At 35.8% G+C, this 18,769-nt stretch overlaps 1 protein-coding gene across 5 annotated transcripts; it reads right to left on the reverse strand.

Annotated features, from left to right (window-relative positions):
* Positions 1 to 142: 142 nt before the first annotated feature.
* sfi1 (SFI1 centrin binding protein) lies at positions 143 to 17,650 on the reverse strand. 5 transcript variants are annotated; one of them, XM_067460113.1, is made up of 33 exons: positions 17,263 to 17,650; positions 17,083 to 17,154; positions 16,894 to 17,004; positions 15,566 to 15,660; positions 15,383 to 15,500; positions 14,453 to 14,555; positions 14,223 to 14,379; positions 13,478 to 13,639; positions 13,285 to 13,355; positions 13,093 to 13,185; positions 12,102 to 12,199; positions 11,190 to 11,256; positions 10,923 to 11,053; positions 10,753 to 10,834; positions 10,476 to 10,654; positions 10,312 to 10,387; positions 10,133 to 10,228; positions 9,914 to 9,990; positions 9,726 to 9,828; positions 9,533 to 9,629; positions 9,294 to 9,454; positions 8,896 to 8,970; positions 8,372 to 8,446; positions 8,107 to 8,283; positions 7,784 to 8,007; positions 7,206 to 7,304; positions 6,876 to 7,113; positions 6,598 to 6,670; positions 3,417 to 3,561; positions 2,762 to 2,864; positions 2,139 to 2,290; positions 1,233 to 1,310; positions 143 to 240 (listed from the first exon to the last, which is right to left on the reverse strand). In XM_067460113.1, the coding sequence occupies exons 1-32, from the start codon at positions 17,412 to 17,414 to the stop codon at positions 1,298 to 1,300; spliced, it is 3,675 nt and encodes a 1,224-aa protein (XP_067316214.1). In that variant the 5' UTR covers positions 17,415 to 17,650; the 3' UTR covers positions 143 to 240; positions 1,233 to 1,297. The 5 variants fall into 5 exon arrangements, with proteins under 5 accessions (XP_067316214.1, XP_067316215.1, XP_067316216.1 ...); XM_067460114.1 differs by having other exon boundaries at positions 144 to 240; positions 7,206 to 7,301; XM_067460117.1 differs by lacking the exons at positions 143 to 240; positions 1,233 to 1,310 and adding an exon at positions 2,966 to 2,993 and having other exon boundaries at positions 2,153 to 2,290.
* Positions 17,651 to 18,769: the final 1,119 nt, after the last annotated feature.

Genomic DNA, 18,769 nt, shown 5'->3' on the forward strand with positions numbered 1-18,769 from the left:
ACTACTTTCGTCTCAGGGATTGATTTTTAAAAATAAATAAAATATATTTCAGCTTAAGCACTATCATGTCACCCACCCGTATCTTATTAATACAGTCTGCAGTGCCATAAGCTTTCACACATGAGAGACGCGCGAAGGCTGTGACGGCTGCAGGTGGAAGGACAGCGACCAGTGCTTTGGCCAGCTCTGCACACTTTCTCTGCTCCGGCTCTGATACTGTACACCAGCGAATCTTCTTACCTGAATGCAGGTATAGGCATACATTTACAGAACATTTAAAGTAATATTATGTCAATTTCACAAATATAATGTTTTTATGGTGGGGAGGGAAACCATAGAGATTTTAGAGAAGACCAAATAATGCAGCAAAATGAGAAAGACATTACAATGATTTCATTGAGGAGTATTTTTCATTAATAAACTTTTTTTCCCGTTTTGCATACTGCTATGCAAATAGTCGAATAAAGTGTTTTCAACTAACATTTAATTAAATAAAGTTGCTTTCACAAGAGAAGATTAGCTCTATATCAACTTTCCATTAGTATTATAATTCATATTTCCAAATAAACAGATTGATGATCCACAAATAAATGAGATCTGACAATGAGATTCACAGAAATGAAAATCACACATAAACAGAATGAGATCAAAAAGCCATCATGTTAGGAGTTAAACAAATTATTCATAAATAAAATATTTGCAAATGTGCTATTATTGTCACAACATATATTTGCATTTATGTGTGGCTCATGATCTATTTGGAAATATGAAACAATTCTCTAACTCCAAACTTAGAACGTAATCTATTACATTATTATTTATTTACACGTCACACACATCGTTAAAATGAATATTTTATTAATTCATTATTAATTTACACGCTTCACAAATATTAAAAATTACAGGATCTTACAAAAATTACTAGAAAAAAATAGACCCCTTTTTGAATTATTCGCACGTTGTGATAAACAATTTAAAATTTTGTGATATTATCCTGAGTAGATAGGATATGTGCTTGCGCGTGCATTACGCTAATTGGCAATTTTCGGTATTTAACAAAAACAATTGTGGCTGTTGGGTGCAACATTTTGCAACCATTGCTACTGAAAATTCTGGCAGAGCAGCAGACATTTCTATTTACTCCCTAATCCTGAAATACATTAAAAACCTTGAGAATATGCAAGTAATTATTTTTCTGCTTTTCTTAATTTCAATAGCGAGCTCGAACTTACCACAGCTGTTGGTGGTGAACAGCAGTAGAATGACAACAACAACTCTCACTTGCTTCATCATAGTATCAGACATCTCCTCTGGGAAAAATCACAGACACTGTCTACACCGATTCCTGTACAGAAGTTTCAATGGAACGTGCATGGTCACCTACTAAAAATCTCATTGCCTAGGTTTGCGCGAGCCTAAAAAAGTGTATTGGGCAAGCGGGTGTTTTCAAAGCGAATAGTTCTTATAATAAATGTGCGCATATGGAAAATATTACTGGAACTCGTCACGTGGACCATTCTCGTCCAGGCATCTTTTCTTGCTTGGCGTTTTATGACATTTCCAGAAAGCGCCTTTTGTTTTGAATTGTGTTGGTATTAAATGCTACTGGATTTACGCCACTGAAGCAGCAACATATCCAGGTGTCGAGGCGTAGCCTCTACATCCAAATGAAGATTCCAAGATTAGGATCATCCATCATAACTAACAAAAACCTGTTCCATGACCGTTTTGCTAACGTTCTTACGTTATCAAAACGTTAATTCTGAATGTTCTCTAAACGTTCAAAATGTCTTTTTTTTTTCTTTTCTTCATATGTGAACATTACTTTGAAAAACGTAGTAATATATTACTGTAACAGAAAAACAAAAAACAAAACTTTGAGAGAATCTTGGCAGAAATTTAGCCATTTAATACAGGTAGCCCATATCATCGCAAATAAAAAAAAGTAATTATATAAGAAATCTCAAAACATCAAAACATGTTTTTCAAGGCTTTATTGAAAAGGAAGTATTTACAACAGTGCATTTTATAAATTACAAAAGAAATAAAAAATAGGTTTTAAATTGACACAAAGACTTTATACAATATTGTTTAGATCTATTTCTAGGATAATGGGTTTGCACAATATATTAGTCTACCGGTGTATTCCAAACTTGGTAGGTGTTTTTGTAGTAACCATGGGTGGTAGTAGTAGTCGGCTCTGGATGGTGTTAACTCTGGCAGCATGGCAAATCATGGAGGGTTTCTGCTTGTTTAATCTCAAAGACAGAGAAGAAATGCGACTCTCAAGCTGCAAAGAAACATCATATTAAAACATTATGAAAAATTACTTTGAAAGTTGAAAAATAAAACCAGAGATTAACATATCTACTGTCTCATATAACACACACACACACACACACACACACACACACACACACACACACACACACACACACACACACACACACACACACACACACACACACACACACACACACACACACACACACACACACACAGTATTGCATATCATACATAAAAGCAAGGTTTTAAGCAATCTGTAACATTTATCTATGAACACTCCTCACAGCTGGTTTTGAGCATTTTAGATTTACGTTTATACGCAAAGTTTCCAAAAATATGCGTGTTAAATGTAAACCACCAGTGTCCTGCGATAGTGCAGTCTGAGGAACCAAGAATGTTGCCCCGTATTGTTATTTGACAATCCTTTACCTTAGGTGTAGGAGTGTGTGCAAGAGAGAAAGTTAGATATGGATACCTCATTTAACTCTTTTAAGACGCTTTCTCTTTCCTCAGTTTCTCCTTCAATGCCTGTTGTTGCGAGCCAGCTATTCAAGACCTTTTGGAGTTTACGCCATGTCCTAAATACACACAAACGCAGGATGATTTCACTATATTATTGAAGACGTCTCATTAGGTGCAGTGTTTTTATATGAAGGTGATTAGATTTGTCGTCACATACCCCTTTTGGAAATCCAAAACATTCCTTTCTGCAATATAACATGTTAAGAACCCACATATTTTCACCTTATTAGTCATTTAAATGTCGCAGAAACAACTATTCATTCCAAGTTTCCTTGTGTGTGCTAGAATAAATAAACCACTTTAATATGTTGATTCAGTCAAACTACAGCTGGAGAGTCAATTTACTTTTTTTTTTTTTTTTTCAAATACAAGAAACAGCTTCAGGCTTAAAATGCATTTCCAAAGTATTGGTTTCACTTTTAGAAGATTTGTGGCTTTTACAGCAGGATCACTTCAGAAAAACAAACAAAAAAGTATAAAGATACTATTCAAATGTACATTTGAGTATGTGTGTATGTACGTAATAACTTAATTAATTAGAATAATGTGTTTAGAATAATAATTCTGAACACTGTATATTCATCCAATTGAAAGTCAGATTAACGTACTGTAGCTGTTTTCTGTCTTGCTGGTATTGTTGCATTTCCAGTCTAATATCTAGTAGTTCTTTGGTGAGATTTTCAGTTTGCTCCATATCCACAGCCTCATCTTCCTCATTCTCTTCTTCCTGCTCGGGTAATCTCTCAAGCACACCTACATTGGACAAATGAAAAGTGTAATGTCTTAAATGGTCACAGGACCTCACACTAGTGAACTAAAAAAAGGAAAACTCCCTTCATATTAGAACCGCACAATTCTAGATAAATGGAGATCATGATTCTCCCACATTTTTGAATATAATAGATAACTAATTAAAATAACATGTAATTTACAAGAGGTCGATTTAAAAATATTTAATCAATTTGAATATTTAAAGACATCACTTGTTTCATTACTGGATGAATCTGCGTTTTTTTGAACGAATCTCTTGAATGGTTCATTTTATAACAGTCACTTGTCGCCAACTACTGGTGTAACAATGTAATTGATACAATCTTTATTTAAAGTGTCAAGTTACTTTCAAAAGCGTCATCAAAGCAGCAGCTGTTTCCCCAGTTGCTTGGTAACAACAGCGATCAAGAAGGTGGCAAAATGAATAGCGTTGCTCACCTCACTTTTATATTTTTTGATTTTGAACCGTTTGTTTTGTTACCAAAGCTTCAGTACATAAATGGCACTTACATAGCCTAGAAATCTAGACGCACCCTAGCAGCAGCAAATCTAATCTGCCCGCGAGTGTCGTCTAGCAACTCTCAATACACTTCTGAGCTGTAAACGCCAAAATCTGGTCGGGCCAATCACATCGTGTATAAAATCGGTGGGCTTAACATAATGACGACGGCCGAGTTGCGCTCGTGCTTCTAGTAAACACAGAAACTGGCGAACGGTGGTCTTTCGAATCAGCTTTGACCACGACTCTGGAAGACTTGGAGTTAAGCTTTTCTCTGAGAAAAGAACGGCACTGAAGTCATTCTTAAAAAGGGAAGATGTGTTCGAGTTTTGCCGACCGGATACGGCGAATGTTTAATCTATTAACCGTCTATGCAATCAACAAGCTCCATTTCACCTTCGTTGTTTTGGTTGGTTGTAGCGCTATCCTATCGCGTGCAGAGGGAGTTTGAAAGACAACCGTTTATCCCGCCCCTCGGATTGAGCCCTGTCAATGGTGAGATTCCACACCAAACATCTTGATGTGGGTCTGGCTTGTCAGGCTAGCACTTACATGCATCTGCCGCAAATACTCTAAAGAATGCTGAGGATGAGCAGAAATTAGATATACAGGTGCTGGTCATATAATTAGAATATTATCAAAAAGTTGATTTATTTGACTAATTCCATTCAAAAAGTAAAACTTGTATAGTATTTTCATTTATTACACACAGAATGATATATTTCTAATGTTTATTTCTTTTAATTTTTTAATAAATCTCCGAAAATGTACTACTCAAGACTAATACAAACAAATTATTTTTAACAAATCTTGTCAAACTTTAAAGTATGAACATGAAAATTATGAGCATGTATAGCACTGAATACTTAGTTAGGGCTTTTTTGCCTGAATTACTGCAGCAATGCGGCGTGGCATGGAGTCGATCAGTCTGTGGCACTGCTCAGGTGATATGATAACCCAGGTGATAGAGGCATTCAGCTCTTCTGTATTGTTGTGTCTGTCATATCGCATCTTCCTCTTCACAATATCCCATAGATTTTCTATGGGGTTAAGGTCAGGCAAGTTTGCTGGCCAATTAAGAACAGGGATACCATGGTCCTTAAGCTAGGTACTGGTTGCTTTGGCACTGTGTGCAGGTGCCAAGTCCTGTTGGAAAATGAAATGTGCATCTCCATAACGTTGGTCAGCAGCAGGAAGCATGAAGTGCTCAAAAACTTCCTGGTATACGGCTGTGTTGACCTTGGACCTCAGAAAACACAGTGTACCAACACCAGCAGATGACAGGGCACCCCAAACCATCACTGACTGTGGAAACTTTACACTGGACCTCAAGCAACGTGGATTGTGTGCCTCTCCTCTCTTCCTCTAGACTCTGGGACCCTGATTTCCAAAGGAAATGCTAAATCTACTTTCATCAGAGAACATAACTTTGGACCACTCAGCAGTCCTTTTTGTCTTTAGGCTAGACAAGACGCTTCAGACGCTGTCTCTTGGTCAAGAGTGGCTTGACACACGGAATGTGACAGCTGAAACCCATGTCTTGCATACGTCTGTACACCACTGTACATAGTGGTTCTTGAAGCACTGACTCCAGCTGCAGTTCATTATTTATGAATCTCCCCCACCTTTTTGAATGGGCTTTGTTTCAAAAATCTTTCCAGGGTGCGGTTATCCTTATTGCTTGTACACTTTTTTTCTACCACATCTTTTCCTTCCCTTCCTGACTACCCTTGTGCTTGGACACAGAGCTCTGTGAACAGCCAGCTTCTTTTGCAATGACCTTTTGTGTCTTACCCTCCTTGTGCAAGGTGTCTATTATCGTCTTTTGGACAACTGTCAGGTCAGCAGTCTTTCCTGTGATTGGGTAGCCTACAGAACTTGACTGAGAGACCATTTAAAGGCCTTTGCAGGTGTTTTGAGTTAATTAGCTGATTAGAGTGTGGCACCATGTGTCTTCAATATTGAACCTTTTTACAATATTCTTATTTTCTATTTGGGATTTTCCTTAATTGTCAGTTATAATCATCAAAATTAAAAGAAATGAACATTTGAAATATATCAGTCTGTGTGTAATGAAGGACTAAAATATACAAATTCCAGAAGTTACACAAATACCAAAAGTTTCACTTTTTGAATGGAATTTGTGAAATAAATCAACTTTTTGAGGATATTATATAAGGCGCTCTTTTTGCAGTATGTCAGTCACACTTGTCAGGACAATGAGTTAAAAAAACACAAAACACAATCAAATCATATGTCATAATAGAACGATTGCGTTCACATCAGCAGCGTACCATACTGAATTCACATGAACCTAACCCCAGACCACATTTTAAGTGGATTTGGCTACGGTTTGTGGGTGCGCACCGGAGTTCGGAAGAAAGTGTTCACATCATCCAAACAAACCGAACTCTGACGAAAATCTAACCCAGGTGAGCGCCAAAAGGGCTAGTGTGAAAGCACTCTAAAAGGGTCTTGGTACCCTACTTCATATTATCAAAACTATGTTTTTTTTTTACCTTGTTTTGGGAGAAGGTGGGAAGTGAAATGAGTAGAATGCAGTAGAGGCTCCTCATTCCTCAAGCTTTTTTGCTGTAAAACAGGAAAAAGTAAACCTTATATTTCTAGAGAACTGGCAATTTACATTTAAGCCAAACTACTATTTTTCTACATGTAAGCCTGAGTAAATAATAAGTGCCTGGGGAAAAAAAGATAAATAAAAAGTAACATTGTACAACACCATTTTTTGTCATAGCCTAAGAAGAACAAACAAGTGTTCTGACACCATCATGATTACCTTTCCATGTGATACTGAGGCAGTAAATGAAGATGGAGGAAGCAGTATGTCCTGGCCGGTAGCAGAAATATATCCTGGAGAACCAGGTTTGACTGGGAGGAACTTAGGTTGTAGTACCATTGCAGGTGACTCAAGTTGGTTGTGGGTCAAAGAGACAAAGGGTAACGTAGAAGGAAAGGAAAGACTTCTGGAGGAGACTGAAGGAAATGTAGTCTCTCTTACAGACACCCTCTGACTACTGAAGCACCATAGAGAAAGGTATATCCTCATTAGTATATGAACAAAATCATTGTGTTTGATTAGGTCTTAAAGTTTGTGCGAGTACTACACCTGCTGATCTTGAAGTCATGTGGCAGAGGTTTGGCTGGGGACTGCAGGAGGTCATCTGGTCTTCTTGGTTGCAGTCTTGATGTTCGAACTGACCAACTGCTGACAAAACAGGAGGATCAGGTTTACTCGAGACATGTTAATCAGAATTATTTTAAATAATAAAATTTAAATAAAATAAGAAATTAAATTAAGATGTATCATAAACTACTTATTCTTTTCCTATGATACCTATTTGTTATAGTTTTCATAATTACACTATGAATGCATGTTTCTCCACTGACAGGTGTTCTAACCAGGGTTATTAGTTAAATTCAACCATCTAAAAGCATTAAAAAGGTTTTTGCTGCTTTAAATAAAATAAACGTTAACAGAAATAAAATATAACCAACAACAACTTTATGGACATTTTAATGTAACAAAATAACTCAAATTGTAGATTAAAATAAAATAAAAAAATAAAAATGTATTTAAAATATTAATAAAAACTTTAAACTAAAATGTCCCTGGTTTGAACTTAATACATTTTTAAGATTTTAAGATCAGGATTAACATTTGCAATAAGAACGACTTTGACTCACAGGTGATTGATGATGGAATCTTTCTGCCTCTGCTCTGCTGCTTGGCTCCTGATTGGAGAGGGAGTTGGAATGGGGATGTGGTCTTCCGGCAGAAAAAAAGACACACACTTCTTGGGGTGGCTGACTTTTGACGGCACTATTTTACCCTTGACAGGCTTGCACAGTGCCCGTTGCTTCCATCGAACGGCACACCGCCTTACCACTTCTTGAAGGTGACGACAGCTCTGTATTTGATGAGGATTATTTATAGCAATGTAAACTAATACAGACACATATACTCTATAGACTCTATAATTAATTTACAGTAACTATAGAAACAGCACCTGTTCATAGCTGTGCTGGGCAATATTAGATGAGAAAGCACTCATATGTGCCGTGTGCGTGAGGATGTGTGTGACACCCTCTCTCAACAGTTCATCTCTGTAAAACTGAGCTGCCTCAGTCAAACGCTTCTGTTTTCTCTGACGTTCTGCGATCCACAGCTGCCACACGAAAAACACCTAAAGCATACAGACCAAACTGTATGAGACTATGCAGTTGCAGGAAACATGAATTGTCAATGATAGGCAGTGCAAGATCTGGCATTACCTTGGCCTGTAGGTTGAGGGACCAATGCCAAAGGGCAGTTTCAGTTTGCTCCGCCTCTCTTCTTCTGCTCTGCAGCTGTGTGTCATAATCATTCAAACTCAGACAAAAAAAAATACAATATAGAATCTTCAAAGAGACAGTAACAATCAATCATAAGTAGCTTCAGCTCAAAAAAGGAAATTATGCAATGTCAGCAGCTTATACTGTACAGTAAACGAGACTATAAGAAAACTTTAATATTACAACTACAGCTATATTTAAACAACAGCCTGTTCTAAGTGTACATGAAATAGATGATCATCTTTTCTTCCATATTGTGACATATATCTGAGTTAAATGGCTTGTCTCTTAGAAAAATGTAGGATGAAACTTGATTTTGTTCTTTGGGAATTGATTGAACCATTCAATATTTGCTCATGTCATAACAGTTACTAGATGGAATGTTGTACTGACCAATCAGCAACTATGACTGTTTTATAATAAACTTCAAATATGATTGAACACTTTGCTAAATCAAAACTCACCTGTGTTCTCCAGCAAATAAAAAAGCGCTGATAAATCCTCAACCTGTGAAGCTCAAAGCTTCTTTTCTTCATTACCTAAAAAGCATACATTTGTGTGTATTATATTATATTATATATATGCAAACATATAAGTGCTGTTATATCGATAAATCATGATAAATAGCATCCAAAATATACATTTGTTTTATTTAATATATACGTGTGTAAGAACTATTCTGTTCTTAAATATATACATGCATGTGTGTGTTTTTATAAACACAGTATGCACACATTATGTAAACACAAACTTATTACATACATACATACATATAACATATGCAAGCACATACATAAATATTATATACAAGTTCAAATATATATGCATAAAAAACAAATAAGTAAGAATGGGGCTTGGGAACCTGATATGTTTTGTAGTGGTGAATATTGCTGGTCCATGTGTTGAGAGTTCTTTTTCCCAGCATTCTGCTGTAGTGTCTGTTGGCCCTGTCATTCGCCAGTCTCTCATCCTTTACCTCTGTGCTTCGCTCTCTCCATCTTCTCAAAGCCACCTGCATGTGTACTAACAGCATAAATACAACACTGAATAATTTCATCATTACTCGGACTAATAACAGTGCTAGTTATGTAACCAATGTACATTTCTCTAGGTGTATTTGAGCTCGTTTCAGGGTTTCCTCCTGTTGATGACGATGAAGCTGAGCAGATGCCGTCCTCTGTCGCCATGCCAGAAACACCTATACAACACATAAAATGTAAAATGACAAAATTGTACTGATAAATATGATTTTTTTTACTTATGTTATATAAATTATTTTGTAGGGTATAAGCACCCGAGATAAAAGGTGCTTTTGAGAAAAACATTTAGCTCTGTTTTCCTTCTCTCTCTCATCCATAAACTGTGACACGTTTATTCTCCATGAACAGAACATTCTCCTGCAGAAACAAATAAAAAAGATAGATTACATCTCTTTAAATAAACACTACAAAAATGATATTAAATATTATATTTTAATAATACCTGACCAGATGTTGCTGATGCTCCTGGTAATGGCACTCCACAGTTTTGTTAATCGATTGAGTCTGCAAATGGTACGACTACATGTATGCATGTAAAAATAATGAGTTTAGTTTCAGAGCTGCAAGCTTTGTATATACACAATATAAAATACAGTAGTATATTACAGCAATATTTGTAGATATACTGTATACTGTGTCAAAACAAACATGATATTCATACCTTCCAAGCTTCCAGAGCATGTTTGAGCAATTTGCTGTGGTGGTGTTTCTCCATTTGTGCACGTTTCTCTTTTTTCTGTCTTTTGTGATCTACATACTGTTAAACAAGCTCAGGTTTACTTTAGATTGTGTAATATTTCATAACGTAACAGTGGATAGATCCAGTTGTGCTACTCGTACCTGATGCCAGTCTGCCATGGCTTTTCTCAGACACCGCTGTCCATCGTGACCCTGTGCCTGCTTGAAATGTCTCTGACTGACCAACAACATAAAAAGCTGAAACTTAGTGATTTATTGAGATGTACTTCCTGATGCTACTATTATTATTATTATCTGATTCACACCTGGTTTGTATGTCAGCGACAAGGTTTCTCCATTGGTTCAGGGCCTTTCGTAGAAGAGTGTGTTTGTAAAGTGAGTCGGCTGCTGCTTGTTTGAATCTCTCCTCTCTACACTGTACAGCACTGCAGGACCACTTAGACCAAGCACGGACACAACACACATGCTCGGCATGCAGCACAGCCTACAAGAAATATATGGACTACTTATTAAGAGAGACAATGAAAATCTTGTCGACCCAAAATTTTGAATGGCAATGTATATTCATGGTTGTCAGCATACCGTTCTTTCAGCAAGTCTCTGATCTCTTTGTACCTCCAAGCTTCTCCACCATGTATAAAATGCCCAACTGCAAGATCGTTGCCTATACAGAGAACATTTTTTACATTTTCAGTACAATACAACAGACATGGATATCTACATGCAGATACTATTTAGCCACAGAAACCCACTTGTAATGTTGTTTAGCTCTTTCTTTCTGCTCTCGTTTCTCTGTGCGTTGTGCTGTGAACTCCATCCAAGTGTTTACACATTGTGGGAAGATATGACGTGCAAAGCAGGCATCAGCACGAAGCTCCAACTCCTACACATACATATACACAGAATGTGTGATCAAATATTAGGCATTTTTAAGGCACAAAACAAAAACAACAAGTCCATCAATATTTGCAGGTGACCTATGATAAGATAATGAGAGGGTCAGAAAGTGTGCTCGCTACCTGCATTTGTCTCTGCTCTTTAAGACCTTTTCTCCAACGATGAAGACAAAATCTCAGCACAGAGAATCTATTGATTAATAACAACAGTTTAAAAGTCTCAAAGCTCAACCCATGTTTATTCATGAACTAAAATATATAAACTCAGCAAATAAAAGAAACTGTATTTTAAAGATAATTTTGTAAAATCTATATAAGCTTTACAGATCTCAATTGGAAAGTGTTTAAACAATGTTTTTCATGTTTGCTCAATGATAAACAATTTTTGCGCACACACCTGTGGAACAGTCCTTATGACACAAACGGTTTACAGGTGCATGCATCTTGCGGAAGAACATTGCAGCCGGAGCTACTTCTATCTGTTCGCAGTATGTTAAGATCCTCAGTGCTTATATAAATCATTTTTGATTATTAAGTATAGCCGATTTAAGTTTGGAAACAATATGTTGTATTTATAATGTTTACATGTTTTTTTCATACATAAAAATAGATGGATTTTAGGAAGGGGGTCCCTCATAAAAGGTTCATCATATTTGGGGGTCCTTGGTATCATAAAGTTTGAAAACCCCTGCTATAGTGGATAAGTGGGGTAACATCTCACTCTAAGAACTGGCAAATTTGGCTCAGTCCATGAAGATGAGATGTACTGTAGGACACACCACAAACTGACTGCTACTTTTGATATTGACCCCCGCTTTATTCAGAGACTCATTATTCCATTTCTGTTTGTCAAATATCTTTGTAATTTGTTCCGTTTAAGTTTCATTTGTTGAATCTTATACAAATGTTTTTTGTACAAGAAATTAGCAGGTTTCTTTTTTGCTGAATATATATGGCATGCTTTAAATTAAAAAGCAAAAGCAGAACTGTTGTTTTGTCAACAGTGAAAATATTAAACTCATTCATGTAACTAACTTGTGATGAGTTTGCGCAACACTCATCCGGGGTTGCAGACTTCTGTCCTCAGCCTGATCCAAGCGCAACTGCCAGACTTTCCAACACCTCGCCAGCAACTGGAAAACATCAGTATCCATTTCTGACAATTAAACTCGGCACAACTGTATGACGAAACGTTCATAATCATTACTGATAGAAATACTGGTAGACTAGGTGTTATTATAATAATATGTTTTTAGTACTGAAACTTAGTTGTTTTCATAGCACAATGAACTCTTTGATTTAAAAAAAAATGTATCATGGAAAATTGGATTTACACAAATACAGCTCTGGAAAAAATTAAGAGACCACTTAAAGGGATGGTTGCATGCGATTTCACCTTTTTAACTTTAGTTATTGTGTAATGTTGCTGCTTGAGCATAAACAGTATCTTCAAAGTTACAGTGCTGGAAGTTCATTGCAAACGGAGATATTGTCTTTCAAAGTTATGGCAGTTTATTGCCTACAAAAACATCCAGTTTGGACTACAACAAGCTTCATCCCTGGTTGGTGCATAATAAACCCTTGCTTGTCACCGCAGATGTGACTTCTGTCTGTAATGGTAAGGGGCGTGGCATTTCCGGCAACCTGTGTTTGGCACTTCAGCCAATAAAAATACATGAAACTACATTTGGCCATCTAACCAATCTAAGACCATTGCATTTTTCAGAAGGATGGGCTTCATAGAAGCAGGAAGCAAACAAAGTTCAAAGAAAAAATGGAGACAGCGGTGTGGAATAAAGGTAAAATATGAGACAAATACAGCGTTTAAAAAAAGAAAAGAAGTATAAAGACATGTTATACTGCACCCCATAAACACAACCAAGCTTAGAAAAAAACACGGAAACACCCCTTTAACATTGAGAAATCAATGTAAAGTGGTCTCTTAATTTTTTCCAGAGCTGTATGTAAAGTTTAAGGACAGTTCTGTCATGTGTGTCTTTATGTTCTCTTTTTGTGTTGTTCTTACAATGTGATGATGATGTTGGACACTAAGGTTCTTGTTGAGACGATGAGTTTTACTGTGAGTGACGTTTAGAGCAAAGCCTTTTAAACCCAAACGCTGTGAAGAAATACAAAACCATTACAAATAAGCAAGATTTTTTTAAAGAAAGCTATATAATAACATTTAAAAACCTTTAAGAACAAGTACACCACTAACCAGAAGATAGAGATGTCTGTGATGCATGGCAGCCTTTTCTCTTTTAGCCTTCTGTGAGCAGATACTAACATCTACATAACAGATCAGGAAAACAACTGCACTATGTATTATCATGCTTTCATTGACATTTTATTTCTTCTTGGAGTATAAAAGTAAATGCGGACTTTCTGTTCAACTGTGTAAGCAAAGATACAGTGTCTCCAGTGGGAGAACGCCAGCCGTTGGGAGCCGTGCTGGGCCAGTTGGTCTGCTCTCTGTCCTCTGTCTTTCTCAGCATGCCTGGATTGCAGCACATTACACCACTGACACCAGAACCTCTCCAGCACAGAGACACGCCATACATCCTGAGCAACAGCTGCAACACAGAAGACAAATGAAATGTGATTCAAACTAATGCATAAAACGCAAAAAAGGAAAGCATAATTGTGACAGATCAGTATCCCACTGTAACTCAAGTTATAGCAACAACAAAAAAATGGAAAAAATCCATATTTAATACAAGTTTGGGGTTTGTCTCAAGCCTGCATTTATTTGATTAAAAATACAGTACAAATAAAAACATTATGAAATATTTTTACAATTTTAAATAGCATTCCTGTGATGGCAAAGCAGTCATTTTATCCTTCAGAAATAATTTTAATATGCTGATTTGGTGCTCAAGAAACATTTCTTATTATTATCATCAATGCTGAAAACAGTTGTGATACTTAATACTTTTGTGGAAACTGATATGTTACTCCTTCAATAATCTTTGAGGAATAGAAAGTTTAAAGAACCTTTTAAAAATAATCTTTTGTATCACTGTAAATTATTTCACTCTCAATTGTGAGCAACGTTTGTCCTTGCTGAATAAAAGCATTTATTTCTTTGAAAAAATTGCTCTGATCCCAAATATTTTGAACAGTGGCATATATAATAAATATAAAAATGAATTCCACCTGTTGTCTTGTTCTTAGCCTGTCTGTTCTCTGTGTGCCTTATCCATCCATTAAGTGTATGTCTTAACAGCTGAAGACAATAGTGATGACGAGCTTTGGACTCCTTCTCTTTCAAAACACAGGCACGTTTCAACCCTTCTCTCCAGCGCAGCCATGCCTGTAAAGAACAGCCATTTTAAAGATCACCCAAACTAGACATGGTACTCTGTTATATACATGCTCATACTTACTCTGCTATGTACAGTATGAGCCCAGTGTTGCAAGGCAAGATCTTCTTGATGGTAAGCCACATCTCTGTGCTGTAGTGCCAAGTTCCACACACTCCAAACCCACCTTTAATAACCAACATTATTTCACATTAGTATTTTCCTTGTAGGCCACTATACATAGGCATTCACTTCACTGTTACACATGCATCTTATATATATCATATATAATATTGTTAAAAAGTTTGAGTTTTTAAAAAAGAATCTGATACTTTTAATCAGCAAAAATGCATTAAATTAATCAAAAGTGATACATTTAGAATTGTACAAGACTTCTATTCCAAATAAATGCTGTTCTTCCGAACTTTCTATTCATCAACACATCTTAAAAAATGCATCATGGTTTCTACAAAAAAATTAAGCAGCACAATGCTTTAAAACATTAACAATAATATTTAAAATACCACTTTTTCTTTAGCACCAAAAATCAGCATATTAAAATGATTCAAGACTGAAGACTGAAGTCATGGGAGCTGCCGTCACAAGAAAAAATTATATGAAATTAAATAATATTTATATATATTTTTAAATGTATTAAAATAGAAAACAGTTCTTTTAAATTATAATACATTTCCACAATATTATTACTGTCTTTTACTTATTTTTTGATCAAATAAAAGAAGCTATAAAGAGAGACTAAAGCATAAAACATTATAAATCTTTCCAAACCTTCAACAAATCATGTTATTTATTTAAGTTTTATTGATTGATTTGTGATTATATACTTACTTTTCATTAAAAAATATAAAATTGTCATATTCAAGTCTGTCATTTATGTTACACCCACAAACCTACACCAGGATTGTAACACTGTATATTATGTATCGTTCTGCTTTACTTTTATAAATGTATCTCTGCATTGTTGGTCTAACACCACATGACAGCAATGCTCACTTCAGTACAGCGAGTCTCTCGTGCTGTACTGCTGCTTCTTGCATCCTTTGTTTCATGCGACACATGTCCAGGTACAGTTCCCAGCCATTCCACACACAACGCAGCTTGTGCTCCGTCTCTGCAGTACAAATATTCAGTTAATATGTTGGAACTCAAATATTAATAGAATAGCAGTCTACATACCAAAACTGATTGCAAGTTCCAGTTTCTTCTTTTCTTCTCTCTGGATAGCAACGTACTCCTGCCAGGCTTGAAAGGTTTTGCTGTAAAGTATATACCTACAATGGGCAGGGAAAAAAACACTTATTCAGCAAAAAGTTAAAGTGAAAGACCATATTGTCATTGTACTGCTAAGCAGAACAATGACATTTTGTTGACGAAAAATGCATCAATAATAATAATCAAAAATGACAGAAAAGATTTCAAATAAATGCTCTTCATTTAACTTTCTATTCGTCACCTAGCCATATTTAAAAATTTCTAAACTATAATCACTGGCTTCCGGCAATGGCTGTATACACGTTCACGAGAGAGTCGAGTTCCGGTCGAAGGGGGACCTCTGATCCGACGTATGATGTAGGACATAGGCGTAACGTAAGCTTAGGTGAGAATATCAGCATGAAAGCATGAGAATATGAAAGCAGGGGTGTAACAATAGCCTATATTGTGTCACAATATATTGCAATACAAAAATGCAACAATGTGTATCGTGGATAGTGACAATCCATATTGTGTATAGTTCACCCAAAAATGAATTCACATTTACAAAGATTTACTGTCAGTACTACATTAAACTACTATTCATAATGTTGAATATAATAATAATAATTCAGTGGGGGAATACTTGTGGGTCCTACCTAAGGTCTTATGTTACCAGTAAAAAATAGGCCTACATTATTTTATATGTATCTAATCAGTGACAGAGTGCAAACATATTCATCTAAAATAATTCTGTATTTTTTAGCGTTAGAATCATTAATATGTTTATTCTGGTGTCACCACTGTCTTGTGCATTTGGTTAACAGCACCAAGTCCAAGCCCATTAATTTCCAACCCCACTGTAATATCAAAATTAGCATTTTAATCAACAGTAGAATTTTTTATCAACCTTTTACAATATCTTGGAGTATCGTCATATGTATTGAATCGGGAAATGAGGTTATCATTACACCCCATATGGAAGAACTACATTCTTCAAAATATCTTTTTGTGTTCAGCAGAAGAAAGAAATTCATACAGGTTTGGAAAAACTTGAGCGTGAGTAAATGATGACAGAATATCCATGTTTGGGTGAACTATTCCTTTAAGAAGCAAATCATATTAGAATGATTTCTGAAAGATCCCCCAACACTGAAGACTGGAGAAATGGCTAAATTAAATTCAGCTTTGCCATCAAAGGAATAAATAATACTTTAAAATATATTAAAATAGAAAACATTTGAAAATATTATAGCTTTTACTGTATTTTTAATTAAAAAACATGCAGCCTTGTAAGCATATAAGACTCTTACGTATAATGGCAATCCGCCCTTATATTTAGGGTCCATTCCTTTCTTAAGTTCCACCACTCATCTTTCCAAGCTCCTAATGTCTTCCTCAAGACCACTTTACAGTAATGAGATCTAAAAAGAAGATACCAATTTTATTACACAAATAAAGACCGATTTCTTAGAGTATTAAACACATTACACACAGTGGACCTGGCTTGTGATGTTCTTATTCGTCCAAATGTCTTCTGAATCCACAGGTTAAGGAACTTCCGAGCAAGGTGCCTTAACAACCAATGCAATTTGTCATTACATTGCATTACTTCTCATGACATTTACAATCTGCAAACGAATGGAGGATGCTATTACGGAATTATTTATGATAAATCCTACCTTATCCTCAGCTCTTTAAGTCTACCACCTCGGTTCCAATTATATCCTACCCGGTAAGTGTTTTTGCGTATGGGTGGCTTAACGTTACGTGCCCGGTTCTTTTCAACAGCACAAGACAATGGTTTCCCAGCTTTTGGTCTTGTCGTTTGCATCTTCAATGGTTTATTGGAGCATACATGAATTCAGTAAATCAGCACACTGTGCTTGAGCTGTAACTGGATAAAACAAAGTGAACAAAGTAGCTTTTAAGGGTTTAAAGATTTCACTTAATGCGTTGAAGTTAAAAACGCCGATTTTTTTAACAGCTCATTTAAAAAAAAAGCTGACATGAGTTATATCGTACTGACAACAACAACCAACAACAAACCATAACTGCCGCTCTTCTGTGTTAAATAAATAGTCTTCCGGTAAAATAATGTCATAATAAAAGACTTTCTTTAAAAGGGGCATTTTGAACCATAATAATAATAATAATAATAATAATAATAATAATAATAATAATAATAATAATAATGAGTCTTGTCATATGAATTATGTTAGTGATTATTGTAGCCTTTAGATAGAATAACAGTTTTTTGTGCCTTGAGTGCACACGGTATTTTGTGAATTGAAGGGTTGATGTGCATTTTCAGTAAGTCAATCATGCAGAAGTCATTACAAGGTTGGTCATTTTGGGAGATTTCATAAGTGTGTGTTTTATTTTTATTGCAATTTTGTTTTAAAACATTTAAAACAAAAGTTTTCATTCTCATACAGTGTCACTATGGCCTAAAAGTAGATAACCCAGGGCTTAACTATTTTACCAGTGCGGAGTTTTGATGTAACCTTGACATGTATTCAGGAATACACTATCTTTTACCAAAGTAAAAGTGTGATAGTGACCACTTTTACACTTTTTTTACTCAAATTGGTCATATCATTTGTACCAAGGGCAAGAGGAATGTTTGTATTTTGCATTTTTCTTATTATTATACAGTGAGGAAAATAAGTATTTGAACACCCTGCTATTTTGCAAGTTCTCCCACTTGGGTCTGAAATTGTCATTGTAGGTGCCTGTCCACTGTGAGACAATCTAAAAAAGAGAGCCAGAAATCACAATGTATGATTTTTTAAAAGTATTTATTTGTATGATACAGCTGCAAATAAGTATTTGAACACCTGTCTATCAGCTATAATTCTGACCCTCAAAGATCTGTTAGTCTGACTTTAAAATGTCCACCTTCACTCCATTTATTATCCTAAATTAGATTCCCCTGTTTGAGGTCGTTAGCTGCATAAAGACGCCTGTCCACCCCACACAATCATTAAGAATCCAACTACTAACATGGCCAAGACCAAAGAGCTGTCCAAAGACACTAGAGACAAAAAAAACCATAATCCTATATATGTATATTTCCACCATGTATATTTTCTTGTCTGCTGTAGAGTAATGCAGGGATTCTTGTGATAGGTTGTTAAGCCAGCCTATTAGAATTTAGCAGTCTCATCTCTGATTGGCTGGAATTAT

Source organism: Pseudorasbora parva, chromosome 12, assembly GCF_024679245.1.
Source record: "Pseudorasbora parva isolate DD20220531a chromosome 12, ASM2467924v1, whole genome shotgun sequence".
Taxonomy (NCBI): domain Eukaryota; kingdom Metazoa; phylum Chordata; class Actinopteri; order Cypriniformes; family Gobionidae; genus Pseudorasbora; species Pseudorasbora parva.

Coding starts and splice junctions, on each gene's coding strand:
- sfi1 (XM_067460113.1), bottom strand. CDS start 17,414: ATGCAAACGACAAGACCAAAAGCTGGGAAACCATTGTCTTGTGCTGTT. Junction 14,380..14,452: donor CTCATACTGTACATAGCAGA/GTAAGTATGAGC, acceptor TGTTCTTTACAG/GCATGGCTGCGCTGGAGAGA. Junction 2,865..3,416: donor CAAGACAGAAAACAGCTACA/GTACGTTAATCT, acceptor GTGTGTATTTAG/GACATGGCGTAAACTCCAAA.